General features: G+C 28.4%; 1 protein-coding gene across 1 annotated transcript; it reads right to left on the bottom strand.

Moving 5' to 3' along the window:
• Positions 1-1,675: 1,675 nt before the first annotated feature.
• Positions 1,676-3,541, bottom strand: LOC112601504 (drebrin-like protein). The gene is made up of 7 exons (XM_025349163.1): positions 3,292-3,541; positions 3,160-3,215; positions 2,761-2,873; positions 2,475-2,687; positions 2,243-2,407; positions 1,962-2,184; positions 1,676-1,904 (listed from the first exon to the last, which is right to left on the bottom strand). Exons 1-7 carry the CDS (start codon positions 3,375-3,377, stop codon positions 1,765-1,767), a joined length of 996 nt encoding a protein of 331 aa, XP_025204948.1. The 5' UTR covers positions 3,378-3,541; the 3' UTR covers positions 1,676-1,764.
• Positions 3,542-17,745: the final 14,204 nt, after the last annotated feature.

The following is a 17,745-nucleotide window of genomic DNA, read 5'->3' as shown; positions in this document are numbered from 1 at the left end:
ATACATTTTTAAAATTTAAATTATACAAAATAATGTGTCTATGCCAATAAATAGTTCTAAATTAAATATTTAAAATTAAAATGACAAAAAATATATTTAAATTAGATAAATTAGTATGCAATTATGTCAACTGGACATTTTAATAACAAAGTATAAAACTAACACTATTACAGTATTACCCGTATAGAATTCTTGAAAACAGCATTATTTACTGACTACAACATATGTAAAATCTTTTTAAGTAGGTAGCTAAACTATTTTGTGGCCAATGAGCATTACTTTCTCAAGGTAGCTCTAGAGTAATTCTAAAGTTTATCAAAGTTTATAATAGTCTATTAATTGTTATTTCAATACAATATATTATTTAATTAGAAACTAGAGTTAGCAGGACCATAAATCAAACTATTTTTAATTTTAGTGGAAATAATAACTCCTTTTATAATGACTACTTATAGTTTCAGAACAGAAACTAGTGGATTAAAGTTTTTGGTCTTATGTAAGTCACTGTTCTCCAAGTATTTTTGGATGTTCTACGAAGTAATCACTTTTCACCTATTTTTGCTTTCCATTTGTTGATGGTACACGCAGAATTATCTGCTTCTCCAGTATCTAAAGTTGTCTTCTCTGTTTTGTTGATAATATGAAATTATTCATTGAGTCTGATGAGGATTGTATAAACTACAGAATAATAAATTTAACTGTTTTTTTGTCTTGTCTATAATATATATATATATAGCTCTAAAGTGTACAAATACTTTTATTTTTCATACATGCTCTAATAATAATTCTTTTTTTTTTTATACATACATTATACAATATACATAGGGCCCAAAACTTGATGCATTTGTATCTTTTTATCTAATGCTTGTATTTTCTAGGACCATTTTTATTTTAAATCACTTTAACACTTTTTTTATATGTATTTTTTAAAGAATTTTAGGTCATAAAGTTCCCGGCCCTAGTTTTATGTATAATATAATGTGCATTAAATATATATATACTAGATATTGTTTGCTAATAATATAATTTAAAAATTACAAAACTAAAAATAAGCCAAAGGAGAAATATATCACCTTACTTTCCTTGTCGTAGTGAATAAAACCTTGGTTTGACAATTACTCATAGTGACAGACAAAGTATATAAACTACACAGATACAACAGAACATATTCATATAAAACGGTAATAACGTAATATGTATTTAACAGTTAACACATGAATAGAATAATTAGTAAGAAATACAAACATTGATTATGAGGTAAAATTGTTTAAAATCTAACAATAATTTATAAATTGATAAAAAAAATGATATTCACCAAAACCAAATATCTCTGTTGTTTTTTAGATTTTGATCAATGATACATGTTAGTTAAATATTTTTTTTGTTACAAATATTTAATCAGCAATTTCCTAAAATTAATTTTTGTTAACTAACTAATCATGATAAAAGTTATATAAATAAATATACATCATATCCATTATTTAATGTAAAATAAAAGTACTTATTAACTTTTTTGTTTTTATTAATAAAGTAGTTTGTGGAATTTTAATCATTAAAATTTAATAGAAACATTAAATAAATAAATATTTAACTAGATTAACAATAATTGTAATTATTACCAAAACATTAGTTTTAAATATTTTAAACTTAAACATGATTTAAACATGTTTTCACAACCGATTATCTATTGAGATAAATTAATAATAAAATCGCAGATATAAATATTAATTAGTAATTATTATGGTAAAATGAGAGAATTAGATCTTAAGGAAGAAGTTGAACGTAATTGGCTGGAAATAGACCAAATGTACCATCAGGACTTAAACCCTGCCACCAACCTTGATCAATTTGATCAATATGACAAATTATATCACCAGGATCAAATGAAATTTCTGTATCATCAGCTAGACAAGAATAAATCAAGTTAAATTAAATAAAAAAATAATGTATTTTTATACTACCTGCTTGGTAATCATACAAGGCTTCAGCTCTAATTCCTAAATCATCTTCAACATTGCTTTGTTCATTTTGATTTTCAATTTCTTCGGTGACTAATCCCGGTTTTGCTAATTCAATTTCAACATCTTTAGGTATTTTTGATTCTACTGTAACAACAGTAGGTGTTGGTTCGGTTTTTTGAATTTCTTCAATTGTTACTGAATCTCTTCTTAATCTATCAGCATCCTATAAAAGTCATAAATTTAGTTTTTACATAAATAATAAAATGCTTATTATATCATACTTCTCGCAATAGTCTTTCATCCTCTATATTTTTCTGCTCTTGTTCTTTTTTTTTTCGTTCTTCTTCTTGTCTTAATTTCTCTTTTTCTTCTTCAGCTGCCCAAAACTTATCCCTTTCTGAAGAATTTATTTCTAAATTAGGCTGAATTCTTTTATAAGTAGTACCCTGAAACAGTTATTCTGTTATTAGATATTACTATATAAATAAAAATAATTTGTATCGATGAGTTTACAATTTTCTCTTGTGGCTGCGATTGGTCAAGTCTTTCTTTAAATGAGTATACTGATCCTGATGACTTGGAAACTTTAGAAAGTATTATATCTGTGTCTACTTCATCATCATTACGTGCGTTTATAGTTACATGCGCTCCTTTTAAAATGTTGGATACATCGCGAATATGATTAGCACAAGTTCCTTTTCTGACAATAGGCGCTCCTTCTCCTTGCTGAAAATAACAAACATAATTTTTTAAATTTAAGAAACATTTATCCATTGCTAATTTATTAACATTTACTAACCCAATTTATTAAAACACATTTATAAAGGCTAGTTTTTGGGTCCAAAACTCGACAGAAAGCATACATTATTTTAGCGCTATTTAAGTCTTCTTTCATTTCTTCAATTCCTCCTTCTACAAAGTTCAGAAAAAATATAATAGATTTTTAAAATTAAGAATTTACTACCTATACTTTGTCTAGTGAGAGAATAAACTACAGTAGGATAAAAATTGGATCTTTCACGTATCCCGTATGATACACTGTCATAGTAGAACCAGTCTCGATAGTAGGGAGTTGTGAGGATGCACACAATTATTATATTCTCTCATTGGACAGATATATATTAATTATAAATTATAATACATAAAATAGTATTTTAGTCATAAATCATGATTTAAGCAACTACATATAAAAGAATACCTCCTTGGCTGATAAACTTGAGTACGTTTGTTGGACCCTCATAGCCGTACAAGGCCCTAAAATAAAAAAAAATCATTATTAATGTTTTAGTATCAGATATCTTTCACTGCTTACAACTTGCGTAGTACTTACCAATTAGTCGGTGTCTTGTCATCTACCACATCTTTCCAAGTATCCAATATTTTCTGTCTGTTTTTGTTCACGTCCAGTTGGGACATGTTCGTGATGATCAAAGTTTCAATCAAACTATAAGTTTTTAAAATAAAGCATAAATGTTTACTACACTAATATCTCTGTAGTTATTGTAATATTTCGAGTTTCGACTAGAATATTGTCGTTACTTGTTCATTTTCTATGTATTCATCATTCTATCTACTTATCATTTTATCAGTGTTATCACTGCTTGTTGTTGTCTGTCAAAAGCATGATTTTAGGTGGAACCAATATCTGTAGTTCCACAAAACATTTGTACTAATGTTTTTTTGTTCCACAACAATTTGGAACAAATTGACGATCGGAATACATTTTTCGTGGAAAGAATATTTTTTACAACAACTAATAGTTGTGACTCGAGAGAGTTTTCATAATGAAACAATGAAATTGAAATAAATATTATTTTAGTGTAAGAAATATTTATTTACACTTAAGTATGTGTTTTGGTTCAAACAGTAATTGTGCTGTGAAACAAATTTTGAGCTTATATATTTATTTTGATTCACTGAGTTTCTAGCTGATACGTACCTATTATACTTGATATTTGTTCATTTTTTCCCGGGCAAAGTCAATTTATACAGTTGGTACATTGCATAATTCTAAAACTTCACTAATCATTTATAATTTAAATGTAATTTAAAAAAAAAATTCAGGGCTGTATTTAAATAAAACAAACAGTTTTTCATTAAAAAATGTATTTACGTTCACCTTTGTTTGAATGGAAATCGGATAAGATATTCACTATTTTTTCCAGTTGTTCTTCTCTTGTATTTTTTAAAGTAATTCGGTTAATTCAAATTTAATTCTTGAATTCCTAATTAAAAAGGGTAGGCAATAAGGCAAGTGAATACTTCTCTACTGTGCTGTAGATGTCAAATGGTATTCGTAATTGAGTAAATCGCTATAATGGATTTTGTTAGTAGTATAACATTTCCGATTCAGAAATTTACTCCTACTCGTACTCCTTCTGCCGCTGCCGACGCTGAAAACTATAAATAGTCCAAACTCCTTATCACTAGGCCATCTTCCAAGCACATATCTTACCAGGTTGTATAGCTCGGACTTTTGAATTCCTTTGATATTCTGAAAAATTCTGTAAGCACTACATCAGTTTTTATTTAAATTCATTGATGCTACAACGATTTACAACTTCAAATAGGTATGTAGTAAATATATATATATTTATAATAGGTATATATAAAATTTTGTTGAGTAATCAAAACGTAGCTATAGGTACCTATAATTGAGGAACTTCGCGATAATACAAAACGAATGAATGTAAAATGACAAACGTGTCAAGCCGTTTAGGATATATTATATATATTGTTATATTAATTATGTATAATTATTATTCAAATAGTAAAATATAAATACTATAATAGTGTAGATGCGTCATTACAATATAATTACAATTATAATATTCACTTATAATTAATTATTGTAAGTTGTAGTTTTTTTTTCACTCTTATTTCCCTTACGGTACACTATATGTAATAATATCAAAAGCTTCCACTAATTTGTTTTTGCAGTTAGGTTTTAATTTTAATTAAAGACACATACACTACATTAGAATATTTGAATTATCGCGTTTAAATTGGTTTATCGATAAATTTTAATTAACCAGTGTTTTGTATATTTGTATGAGTAACTTTAATTTTTTTACATAACAAAACGGAACAGGTTAATTATACATTTGATGAACATAAGATAACTAAATATATAGGTAAATTACCAATGAACAATATATCAATAAATATCATAAATTATTTAATTTTTTAATACAAATACATTAATAATAAGCTCAGAAAGTATTATGTGCAACATTTATATCATAGGTAGTAAATTATGATATCAAACACTTAACACTGGATAGCTGCTTCGATTACAGGGCAGTCAATGGCGTGTGGTGTACAAACCATAGTACTGTAGGTTAGCGATTTTTGGAACGATCTTACACGTCGCCTTGCACAGTCAATCAAGCTCACCACGTATCCGTATACCATCGTTATTTACAAAGCCAGCAGCACAAACTTCTACAGAACTTGAGAAGTCGCCTTCTCAATGCCAATAGAAACGGCCTACTACGTTTGGATGTGATTGTTCTACTATTGGCAGTATTGGCACTGATTTTATTTCTTCCATAGTGGCTTTATACAGCCCGTCACCGTCACTTTTAACACCATCACGTAGAACCATCTCAGCGTCTAATACGCGCTGACTCGCGTACACTTCTGTCCCCGCACGTATCCCAAACGGCCAGAAACTGACGACAAAACGGTCTTCTCGACATCTTCGGTGGTCATCTCTGCAAGAGACACCAATGATTTACCAATTTCGTAGCTTGGTGCACTTCCTCGTAGACATAAGAATGGCGGTAAGTGTTTTCCGATCTCCAAACTGGAATTACTGATTTTCCGCGAGATCTCTTCGAACTTTAACAGTTTTTCCGATATAGTTGTTCTAGTCCACCGTCCGTGTATTTCCGACGACGCCACGTTCCTGTCGCTAGAACTCAACGACGACCGGTCGTCATTCAAATTGTTCGATCTCCGAGTGGCCGCCTCCAGTAACTCGTCGGTTAGCGCGTCCAATACCTTAAAATGCGCCGAAGTCAGTGATGTCAATTGATGTTTGCTGCGGAGCTGAGAGATCTGTTCTTAACCCGGACATCCCGGTTAAGGATCTCCGTTGGTCGGCTCTAGTCTATATGATGATTCTGGTGTTAATTTGTTTTCTAATAATGAATTTTCTTCCATGAAGTTAACTTAATTAGAAAATTATTGAATATATAAGACAATTTTTATATAAATATATTATATGATACAAATGTTCATGCGAAAATATAAGAATGCAATTAATAGTTGTTCTTTGCGAAGTATAGAATCAAACTAATTCAAAATTTGTAATCAAACATATAGATAAACATTCAAGCGAATATATCCAAGACAGCTAGCAAAGTTCTTTTTACATTATTTAAAATATATTAAACAGTCAGTTTATTTTTAAAGACACTAGGTATACCATTTATACCAATATTTTAAATTTCAGATTAAGATTTTCACACCTTCTTACTGCAGGTTAATAATAATTCGTGATACTACGGTTAATTATGATGAGTTATTTTAATACATTTTTTATTTTTTAGCTGTCATATATCATAATATTTTATCAAAAATTATGCAACAAGTTATTTTGTTATAAAAAACTATGTTTGATTATTGTAACATTAATATGCTAAGCCCATAATTATCAATGGCGTAGGTAACTTAGAGTTGTTTTTTTGGTGAGTGGGGAGCAAAATATAATACATATTTTTCACTTATTTTAAAATATTATTGTATGTTTTTTAATAAACAAAATTCTATTTTTATTATTGCATCTCGATAAAATTATACAAGAAAATATTGCATATTTCGTATTTTAATCATTATTAAGCTGTATAAATTACAAACTTTGATGGCGCTCATGATACATCGGCGCCATGGGCGATCGTCTAGCTCGCCTATCCCTAAGACCGACCCTGATTTTTATTCTTATTCTCATAAGAAGGAAAATTTTCATGATTTTGTCGAATTCTCTGAATTTATTTTCGGCTACTAATAAATAAAAAATGTGATCATATTTTTAATATTTTAATGATTAAAAAAAAATAAAAATTATGAGAAGCTTTGTATTACACTTTCAAGATTTTTAACAAAACAAAAATGGTATGAAATTTCTTTTAATGTCTATTAATAACACAAAAAATCTAAACTTTAATGAAATTTAGATACATCATATCTTTAAAATGCTAATATAAATTGTTGGTAAAAATTCCTGTAGTTATTCATTTTTTAATTCTGAAAATTAAAAAAACTACACATTTTTTTTTAAAATTTGGTTTTGAATAAATATTTAGATAATTTTTTCCTCGATAACTCTGATTTTTTCATTGTTATAACTTACTAAAGTATAAAGTGACTACTAGTTTCAGTTTTCAACTAGCAATCACGCTTAGTGTTGAAAATTCAAAAAGTATTTTTATTGTAATAAAAAGTGATAACAAAAAAAAACATTATTTCAAAACCAATGCATTCCAATATTCCATTAATTTTAAAATTGTTAATCTGGACTTAGTCCGAATTATAATGAACTAATATGTCTGTAGGCAGCTAATTTTAATTAACATTTTGTCAGTTTTCATGATTAAAACATGTTTCTTTACATATACATATATATTATATATTTTGTTATAGCTACAATGTATATTGTATAGACTTCGCGAAAGTTTTGATTTTAAACTTTTCACAAACATTATAATACATAATATATATTTTATACACATATATCATTTAATAACCTTTAAAATGTGTATAGTTATGGCCAGAGGCGGAACTAAGATTTTTCATGCCAGGATAAATATCAAAATTACGCCAATTATATAGATCAAGACTTCAATACCCTTGCTAACAATCAGACCGTAGCCAAGTATTTGTTTCAGAGGGGGTCAAGTTAAAAAAAAAAATAAATAGATATTTTTAAACATTTTTATTATTGAAGTAAAAATCAAATTATTATAGTATCAAAATTCAAAAGTAATAATAATTGTTTAGGTAATTTCCAATTTGATTTCGAAGTAGTGGTTTTACTATTTTTAAAGTAGAAAACGAAGTTCAACTTTGGTTGTATAAATTTTATCTAGTTATTTGATAAAGGACAATCATGATTATTATATTACAAATTTATCTTAAATTAGGTGGGTATATTAATATTGTGTAAATTCTTATCTACGCAGACAAGCGGTTATGATGTGGTTTGGTTTGTATGAGAATAATTCTTTCTATATATAAAAATGTAAAAAAAAATTTTATCGATGATATTTGAGGGGGGTCAGGACCTCATAGACCCCTATCCTGGCTACGTTCCTGTCTACAATTATTGTTTTCTAATAATAATTAGCATACAGATATACTTATTGATATTTATTTTATTTTATAAAAACCAAAGTTAAAAATATTAAGCTAGTTTATAGTAAGACACTTTGGTGTTCTTTGGTAAAAAATAATAAGAGTATAACTAGTATAAGACATATTCTTATTATGCTTTCCATTACTAGTGGATTTCCCATCTAGGTTTCAATAATTTCTAGACAACACTGAGTATTACTGCAATAAGTATTTAGTATATATTAAAAATGATTTATATATAAATTTCGTCGTATAAACTGAATGTTTATGAAATATAAAGGTTTAAACTTTAAATATTTAAAAACGTTTATCAATTTATAGTTAAAACATAAATAAAATAAACGTATTTAAATGTGGAATGCAAACTATATTATATACTTAAGACCAATATAAGATAATTTTTTTTTAAATTTTTAATGATATTTAAGTTTTGATACTTATAATATTTTTAATTAAACCTAGTAGTTGAAAAAAGATATAATTTTTCCAAACGACACGAGATAATAATTTAATTTTAAATATAGATTATATAAACATTTTATTTTTCGATTTTAAATTATTATTATTTATTAATCACAGTTTATTAAAAAAATATCATAATATTGCAGTACACGTTGCACTTTGTTGATCAGTGTTTATTTCAGACCTTCTATTCTGGGAGACCAAGAAGGTATCATACATTTTCAAGAGAATATGTCATAAAAGAAAATAATGGAGAGAGTAAAAAGAAAATCAGTTTTCTTTATAGTGTATTTTTTTTATGTGGGAAATAATATTACACTGGCACTACTCACTAGCCATTCCCTAAAATAAATACTACCATTGATCGTTATTTATTTCAATAATAATTATTATGGTGCATTAATGCATTATCAAAATAACTAAAAGTAACTCGAATTGTAGCCTTCAAAGATATAAACTTATTTATGTCTATATTTGATAACTGCATCAGTATAGCAGTATAATAAATACTATATTCAATTTTTCATCAAATGTTTATATGATCATATTCGATATAAAAATGGAAAATTTTTGAAAATATTTTAACTTTTTTCAAGTTATTTATAGATGTTATTTTAAATTTTTTTAGTTTTATTATTAATGACAATAAAAAAAATTAGGCTTGGGCAACAATTTTTAAAATTGTATAGAATGTTTCTTATGAGTTTTTCATAAACTAATCAAAAAATATCATAGAAACGATTTTCAACGAGTATATTTCAAGTTCAATATTTATCAAAATTATGAAAATTCGTGTATTATTTCGTTGTTAAAAATTAATTAAATGTTTAATTTTTATAGCTTAAGTTTGTACATATAATAGAAGGTTCCTTGTGAGTACTTATTCCATACTAAAACTAAAAAATCTAAGAAATTATTAATCAAAATTGTTGTTTATAGACATTTGATATATGAAGTACAAGTTAGGGCAAAATTACATATTTTTACAACGAACAACTATGTTAATTATTTTGTTGTGATTCAAAAACATTATTTTTGAGGATTTAAAATGTTTACGTATATTTTACCATATGCAATGAAATTTAAAATATTTAGATTAATTTTAAGATAATATCATGTACAAAATTTAGTAATCATATAATTATATCTATTTGCACTATTTTTCCGTAAGGTTCAAGGCTACATTCAAAAGCTTACAACAATAATATAGAATGGTATAAATATGTATTATTAGTTATTATAATAATTAAATATTTATAATATAATTAATGCAATGTTTTCGGCAAAAGTTAAATCAACCTACCATAGAAAAATACATTACTTTAATGGCAATATCAAAAAACTTATTATGAAATGAATTTAGTTATATAGGGCTGATAAATCGTTTTCGGCTCAGAATTGTTTTTTCTACACTTACTGTATGTGCAACAGAGTGATACCCACTTGCTTACCTTTTTTAGAATACTAATGTTTATATTATGAGAAAAAAATTATTGAAGAACTTTTTGATAGAACGTGTGATATTCATATATTATATATATATTTATTGAAAAATGTAGTAGTAATTATCAAAATCTAATTTAAAAAAAATTTTAAATACACCTTTTTTTTTGCTTACGTCACTGTGCGTATAGATTTTTGTTTTATTTACGCTTCATTTACATTAAATTAATGAACCCTTATTTTTTAAATTGTGTTTGAATAGGTCATCATTTCATCAGTAGTAATAGGAGAGATCTTTGAAAAATCTTCACCTGCCTCAAAAAGAGGAATAAAAATGTACTTACATTGTAGTCTTTTTATTTTATTACTAGCTAATAATAAATAAAAAGATTATTGCACATTTTCACGTGGTATGGAATTCTCATCACTTTCATAATATATAGCATGATTTTAATTGCTAGGTATGCTTAAAAATTATGTAATTTGGTTATGCAGTATACATCATATACTTAATCATAACTTTGTTTCATGTTTATAATATATATAGGTTATTTCGAAATCATAAAACTTATAACAGAAAAATTTCCTGATAATGAATTATTATAAATAACTGTCATTATTATAAAATTACTGTATACATTTTTAATGAAGTAAATTAACTCAAAATAATTTAATGTACGTTTTTGAAAATTAGGTAAAACAAAAGTGTAAATTAGGAATTAGAAATGTAAAGTTATGTACAATAAAATATAAGGGAGGTCGGTGATTGGACTACATTTTATTTACTTGCTTTGTATTTCATATATACAATATTTTTATATTTGTTTACATTGCATTACCATTTACTAGGGTATTAGGTCACAAATGAAATCTATATAACGTATTATACATTTTTAAAGGGTACCTGGAGTCACAAATGTATTACACAAAAATATACGTATTTTTTAACATTTATTAATAGAGAATAAAATTCTATATAATTTAGTTTTACATATTTTTTAAGATATCATCAATTAATTTTATTAGTTACTAACTATTATGAATAAAATAATATTTGTAGTTGTTAAAAATCAATATTTTTTTATTCCTTTTCTCGGAAATTTAACTTCTATTGTACTTTTGAAAAATACTTATTTTATTTCTATATTACGGTAATACCGCCAATATTTATGATACTAGACATGGACCGTTTAGTTTACAACTAACTAAACGATCACGATTTACGATATTTCATAATTTTTGTAAATTATGCTTTTGGCTCTTTTTATCCAACTCATTCGTTGATAACCGACAGCCATTGTCGTAGCTGATAATTCTATATTATTTAGTACTGTATAATTTATTTTATTCTGATAAGGTACGCCATCGCCTCTAGTAAAATTTCGTGAAAACTAAACAGTAGTAAAGTAAATTATATATTATAGACATAAAGGTGTATAATATTATATATTATTTTATTAAAATAAAATAACCCAATTACCTGGTCAATAACTTTCAAGTCTCTGTCATAAATTTTAAGTGTAAAATTTTAGTGGGATATGGCTAAATTCCCGGGTATTAAATATAATTATTTATCTAGTTTATCATAAGTATAAATACAAGAAGAATTTAAAAAATAATATGATTTAATTTTCCTGGTAATGTGTGATATTGTACGCGTGATATCTATACTATATCACATTAAACTTTAATGCGGCACACATTATCACAAATTATACTGTTATTGAATTCTCATTGGAGTTTATAATATATTAATATGCAATAATTTTATAAATTATACGAATAGTTACATAATTATAATATTTTTTAAACTTTAAATATTTATTAAAAAAGCTTTATAGGAAATGATGTCTTGTTGATATAAGTATATCTATAACGTATAAATATATTATAAATGTCCATAATACGTACTCTTTATAGAAGACCTATTAAACTGACTAGTGACTATCTATTCTTAATTATTGTTAACAAAAATAATAATAAGTATTATAATTTATTGATTTTGAAACGATTTTTGCTATCAATGTCCTTATTTTTATTTTATTTATTTTTTTTTTTTTTTTGTAATGTATTGAACTTTATTTACACTCTAAATCATTTTAAGAAACTTAAACATCAAAATATTTATAAATTTATGATATATATGTTGCTAAAATGCTACTATGTTTATGGTAATTTATCTTATTATTTTCAACACGAAGAATACGGTATAAACTATAAATAAGAAATAGCATAAAATTGATCTAAATATTTTATGTACAAAATAATATAATTTTAGTATACCTACGTTAAAGTTTCAAATAGGTACTTACGAAAAAATTAACTAATATTATAATTTTTTACATTAATAAGTAGGTATTTTAATTGATTATAAGAGTTGCAAAGGCAAAACAATCTTAAAAAAATGTGTACACAGATATCCTACCGAGTATAGAAGCCTATAATATCCTTTATAATATTATCATTTTTTAATTCCCAAACCCAAGGATGTATTAAAAGTGCACACAGTTACTGCTGCGTATTTATATATTAAATTATGTATGTATATTGTATAACCTATATAGTTATACTGATGGGATTTAACGATTTAAATTGCACGCACATGTAAACACATAGTAATTATGTCACTGGGGACCATAACACATATACATTATAAGGTAAACGCATCTTGTACAGTGTAACTAACTCAAGGTCGACTGCATTGCTTTTTAATATATTCGTAAATTTAGCACGTTATGTATAGTTTTGCAACAACATCAATGCCTAAGTCTATTAAAATTTACCATGTGTATACAATTATCCATATATGTATATATATACACAAAATATGTAATAATAGTTAAATACTCAACATTAAAATAATATCTATTTTTGAAGATATTTGATTAATCACAGAGTATATGTAGTATAATACAGCATTATGACGTATAGGTATTTCAGTAGAATAACTGTTTTTGTATTCACACGTCGCACGTATTTGTCATTTCCGTATTAAATTATTATACTTGACTTATATTACCTGCACGTACAATAAAATAATATGTATATATGTTATGGACAAAGTATATAATTTGGGCATTTTATTCAATGACCAGGCATTATATAAAATGGCTTTCGTATATTGGGCAATATAGATAATATAATGTTTGATAGTTAAGTATTGTAAAAATATAATGAATAATATATACCTATTTATATTATTAGAAAACATAATTTTTTTTTATTTTTTTATTTTTATTCACTTATTTTTGCATGTACTGCTTCCGTGGCATTTTTTCAACTTGGTAAAAAATGAATTAATTGAACCTTTTTTTAACAAATCATTTAAATTTGCATTAAACTTTTCCATATTTTAATTGTAAGTTAGTACGCGATTGAACTACACTATGTAAATGATTCGTGGTTAATTTTACGAGAATTAACCCTATAGGCGCAACAAAACCTCTAAAACGTGGGGGTGCTAAAACTGTTAATGCCTTACAGAGCCATGGTACTTCTCTAAAACAATATCTAACAGTTAGGTAAAAAAAAAATAAGGAGTGCTAGATTTGAACTAGGGGGTGCTAAAAACCCTTTCGCACCCACCTAGTTGCGCCACTGACTAACCGGTATAGGTAAAAGGTCTTATTGATTATGGTATTATACGATAAACATTACAATCACAATACATGTCACATTTAGTGTATGCACTTTCCTATTATAAGAAAACCGACAAGAACAAACGAAAAAAACACACTAGCTAATCCAAATCTACAAATAATAATCAGTGCTTAATCTGGCTCTAATACTTTACTATTAACTTTAAAATATTATATTATCTATATTGTCCAATATACGAAGGCCGTTTTATATAATGCCTGGTAATTGTATAAGATGCCTGGGCATTGTGGAAAATGCCCGAATTATATACTTTACCCGTAACATATATAACGTATAATGACGACGACGCTCCTCTTTCGTAAAGTCTGCAGTCGTCTTCGCACCAAATCTTCTAGTCGTCGTCATTTCGGTAACCTATACCTACCGGTACGGGTATGGCTAAATAAACAATAAATTAGTAAAATATTATTAACGAAAGGTATGTACAACAAAACGACATAAAAATCTATAGTAAGATTTGCTGACGATTTCGTGAAAAACAAAATTGGGTTATAGAAATTCCAAAATTTGGTAAAAAAAATCCCAAAAAAAAACGATCGAAAAGACGACTACCTATAACGCATTGTCTTCTTCCGCTGCAGTGCGCGGCATAACAACCATACAATACATACAGGTAATCGGTATATATGACACAGCATCAGCTGTATATACCTAGTATAAGGCTCATGACGACGATGTAATAATAATAATAATAATAATAATAATAATAATGTATTATATATAATATACGCGCGTAAACGAGTAGAAAAACGCGACGGGCGACTGCGAGAAGAAGACGACGAAGGGGTAGAGGTATAGCGGCGGCGGCGGTGCATTGCTCCGGGGCGTGAGCCAGTTGTACGCGCACACATATATATAAATATATATATATATATATACGTATATACGCGCGGGCACACGTACACGACGTATACGCACACGCACACTGACGAGGATACCGCCCCGGGCTGTAACTATGGCAACTCCGATATATATATACATATATTATACATACGCGTTCGAATCAATTGATGGCCCGGGGGGGTTCGCGCGGATGGTCTCCGCGTCTGGGCAGCGGGGCCGGGGCCGGGGCGGTTTTCGTGCCCGACGGTCTTATATTGTCCTATGAATACTTTACGGGGCGAGGCGGCGGTTGGCGACGCTACGTACGGGAGGTGAAGGGGCTCCGGGGGGCGGCCTCCCCGGGGGGCGCGAGATCCGGCAGGTCGCCGCCGCCGCCGCCGTCGTCGTCGTCGGCGGCAGCGGTGTAGCGAGCGCGCGTCTACGCGGCCCCGGGCGTTCGACGCGGACTTACAAATTAACATCGCTCCGGGCACCGTCTCTCTCCGGATCTCCTCTCTCAGCGCACCGTCCACGGGCGTGTATGTGTGTGTGTGTGTGTGTGCTGGCGCGCGGGCGCTAGCGTATATACATGTCCGCCGTAGCCGCGCGCGCGACGCTCTTTGGACGGCGGAAATAGCCTCCGGGCCGCAAAGATATATATTACCACGACGACCTTTATATACATTCTATAAAATATATTATTATATATATATATTTTATGTATATATGCATCATATTATATTGCAGTATGTATAATACTTTTGTGAACGCGCCGCCGTTCCCTCGACTATATATATATATATGTAATATGTATATGTATAATATTATACACCGCGTATATATGTGTTTATATTATTATTTTATGCACTTATATACAATATTATATTATATATCACCATAGAGTTGTACGTTAAAAACACCTTCGAAACTTTTAACACTTTTCTCTCTCTCCGTCTCTGTCTCTGTCTCTCTCTCACTTCATAATATATACGTTTTAACTTTTCGATAATAACATACCCGCGCGCAAATAATGTGTACACAATTTGACGTACGATAAGAATACGTACAAACACTACAAACATTAAAACATCATAATATACATTCATATAAATATATGTTTGAGTAAACTTACATCGCCGTTGTAGCTGTACATATACGATAACGGCGCACGCGTGCAGCATATATATTTTTACAAATAAATAGTTGGTGAAATGTGTACAATAATATGTATTTAGGATCATAGTAATAAAGTGTCTGTGTGCAAATCCATCGTCCCAGAAACTGAGCGGCGAATTATAATAATAAGTATCGATGATGAGATATTTAAACGACCCGTGCACGATTATATTATTATTGTTATTATTGATGCTGCAATCCCGTTGTCGTCGAGTTGCGCGTGATTTTTTGCACTGTATAGCAAGAAATCGACGCAAACCGTCAATACGTATCATCGATGCGTTCGTTGTAGGATTTGAAAAGCGAAATTCAATTTTGGACGTCTTAACTAAATAATGTCATATTATGATGGATTATGTGTGTATGTTTGCGGATTTAATAGTTTATGTATACGCGCACGTGGAACAAAACTGTTACACGCGCTACCAGCTATAGAGTAGCTATATAAATATACATAATAACGTTATAAATGTGTGTGTGAGTGTGAGAGTGTGCATGAACACACGTCACGTATAACACGGTAGACATAATATAATAATATGATGTTAAACGAGTAGCGCTTAAAATCAAAACATCACCGCGGACGAGTACCAATTAAATCTTCAATAACATGCGGATACGAGTGTATATACCTATACTATAATATAACCAATGCATATTATAATCAGCAAAAAATATATTATAATATATAAAGACGTGTGTGTGTGGTAAATTTATAGTTCTTGTTGACAACATTGCATATATATAACCCACCTATAATATAACACTTAATAATAGCTAGCTATATATATTATTATAGAGCTACACGTCTGTAGTAAAATACTGTTAATCGGTAGATACTGTATTTGTATTTCGATTGTGGGAACAGATACGGCGGCTATGATTAATAATAATATTGTCGATAAGTCATCGACGAAAAAATAAAATACATATCGCGATGGAAAATTAAAGAACAAATTATAACAAAGTGGGCGTCAAACAGCTGCACGTTGCGCCCAGAGGCGTTAAAATCTTTGCCACAACCCCGATTTTGTGAGAATTATAAACACCTCATTCAGTGATCGCATTAATGGAACTACGTATACCTACGTAGGTATTAGTGAAATACTATTTATTGGTAAGTACAATGTTCGCTATTTAAACAAAATAAACGTTGTAGTCGAAAGGTGTATCGTTTCGCGTTGATAAATAAATATATAGTCGAGTACCCGTCATCCAAATACTATATAATATTATGTCTAATATCCATCCTATATAGGTACCATGTATCGTGCTGTATGACCGCTGCCGACCGTTAAACGTATTATAATATAAAATTTGATATTTGTGAGTTTGTGACCCCTTCAAACTACTTTTCTGAGCAATAACTTATAACATAATAATTCTGTAATATTATACTTAGCTATATTTTTAATACTTATTATTTATATGTCATTTTGTATTCGTTTCATAGCAAATACAAATTACGCTATTTATTTAATGTGTATTTGATACGGTCGTTGTCATGAGTCGTGACCATTGACCGTATTATATTTTATTATATGTAAGAATTTAAGATTATCGACCGATAGGCTGATCAAGTACGATACTATACACAATAATATATTTAATACATAATAATGTCGTTGGCGTGGTTATTAGTCACTGATAAAAATTTAGATATCTATGTGGAATTTGTCTGCGGTGCTATAATCTATGATATAGCACACTACAAATACGAAAAAAAGTTTTCGTTGAAATATGAATAACGATTTAGAAAAAATATATTTCTAAGTTTCTGTAACTGTATTTTAAGATAAAAGTGATTTAGTTAAAAGTCAAAGCATTATAAGTTACAGTTAATTGATACGATACAAAGTATCTT

The sequence above is a fragment of the Melanaphis sacchari genome, unplaced genomic scaffold, assembly GCF_002803265.2.
Source record: "Melanaphis sacchari strain LSU unplaced genomic scaffold, SCAv2.0 Contig79_pilon_pilon, whole genome shotgun sequence".
Classification (NCBI taxonomy): Eukaryota; Metazoa; Arthropoda; class Insecta; order Hemiptera; family Aphididae; genus Melanaphis; species Melanaphis sacchari.
This window is presented reverse-complemented; position numbering and strand designations above follow the sequence as displayed.

What these genes read in the sequence shown, in the direction of transcription:
- LOC112601504 (XM_025349163.1), bottom strand. Translation starts at nt 3,377, where the DNA reads ATGTCCCAACTGGACGTGAACAAAAACAGACAGAAAATATTGGATACT. An exon ending in GACAAGACACCGACTAATTG is followed by an intron (nt 3,216 to 3,291) that starts GTAAGTACTACG and finishes TTTTTATTTTAG; the next exon opens with GGCCTTGTACGGCTATGAGG. An exon ending in AATGTGTTTTAATAAATTGG is followed by an intron (nt 2,688 to 2,760) that starts GTTAGTAAATGT and finishes TGTTATTTTCAG; the next exon opens with CAAGGAGAAGGAGCGCCTAT.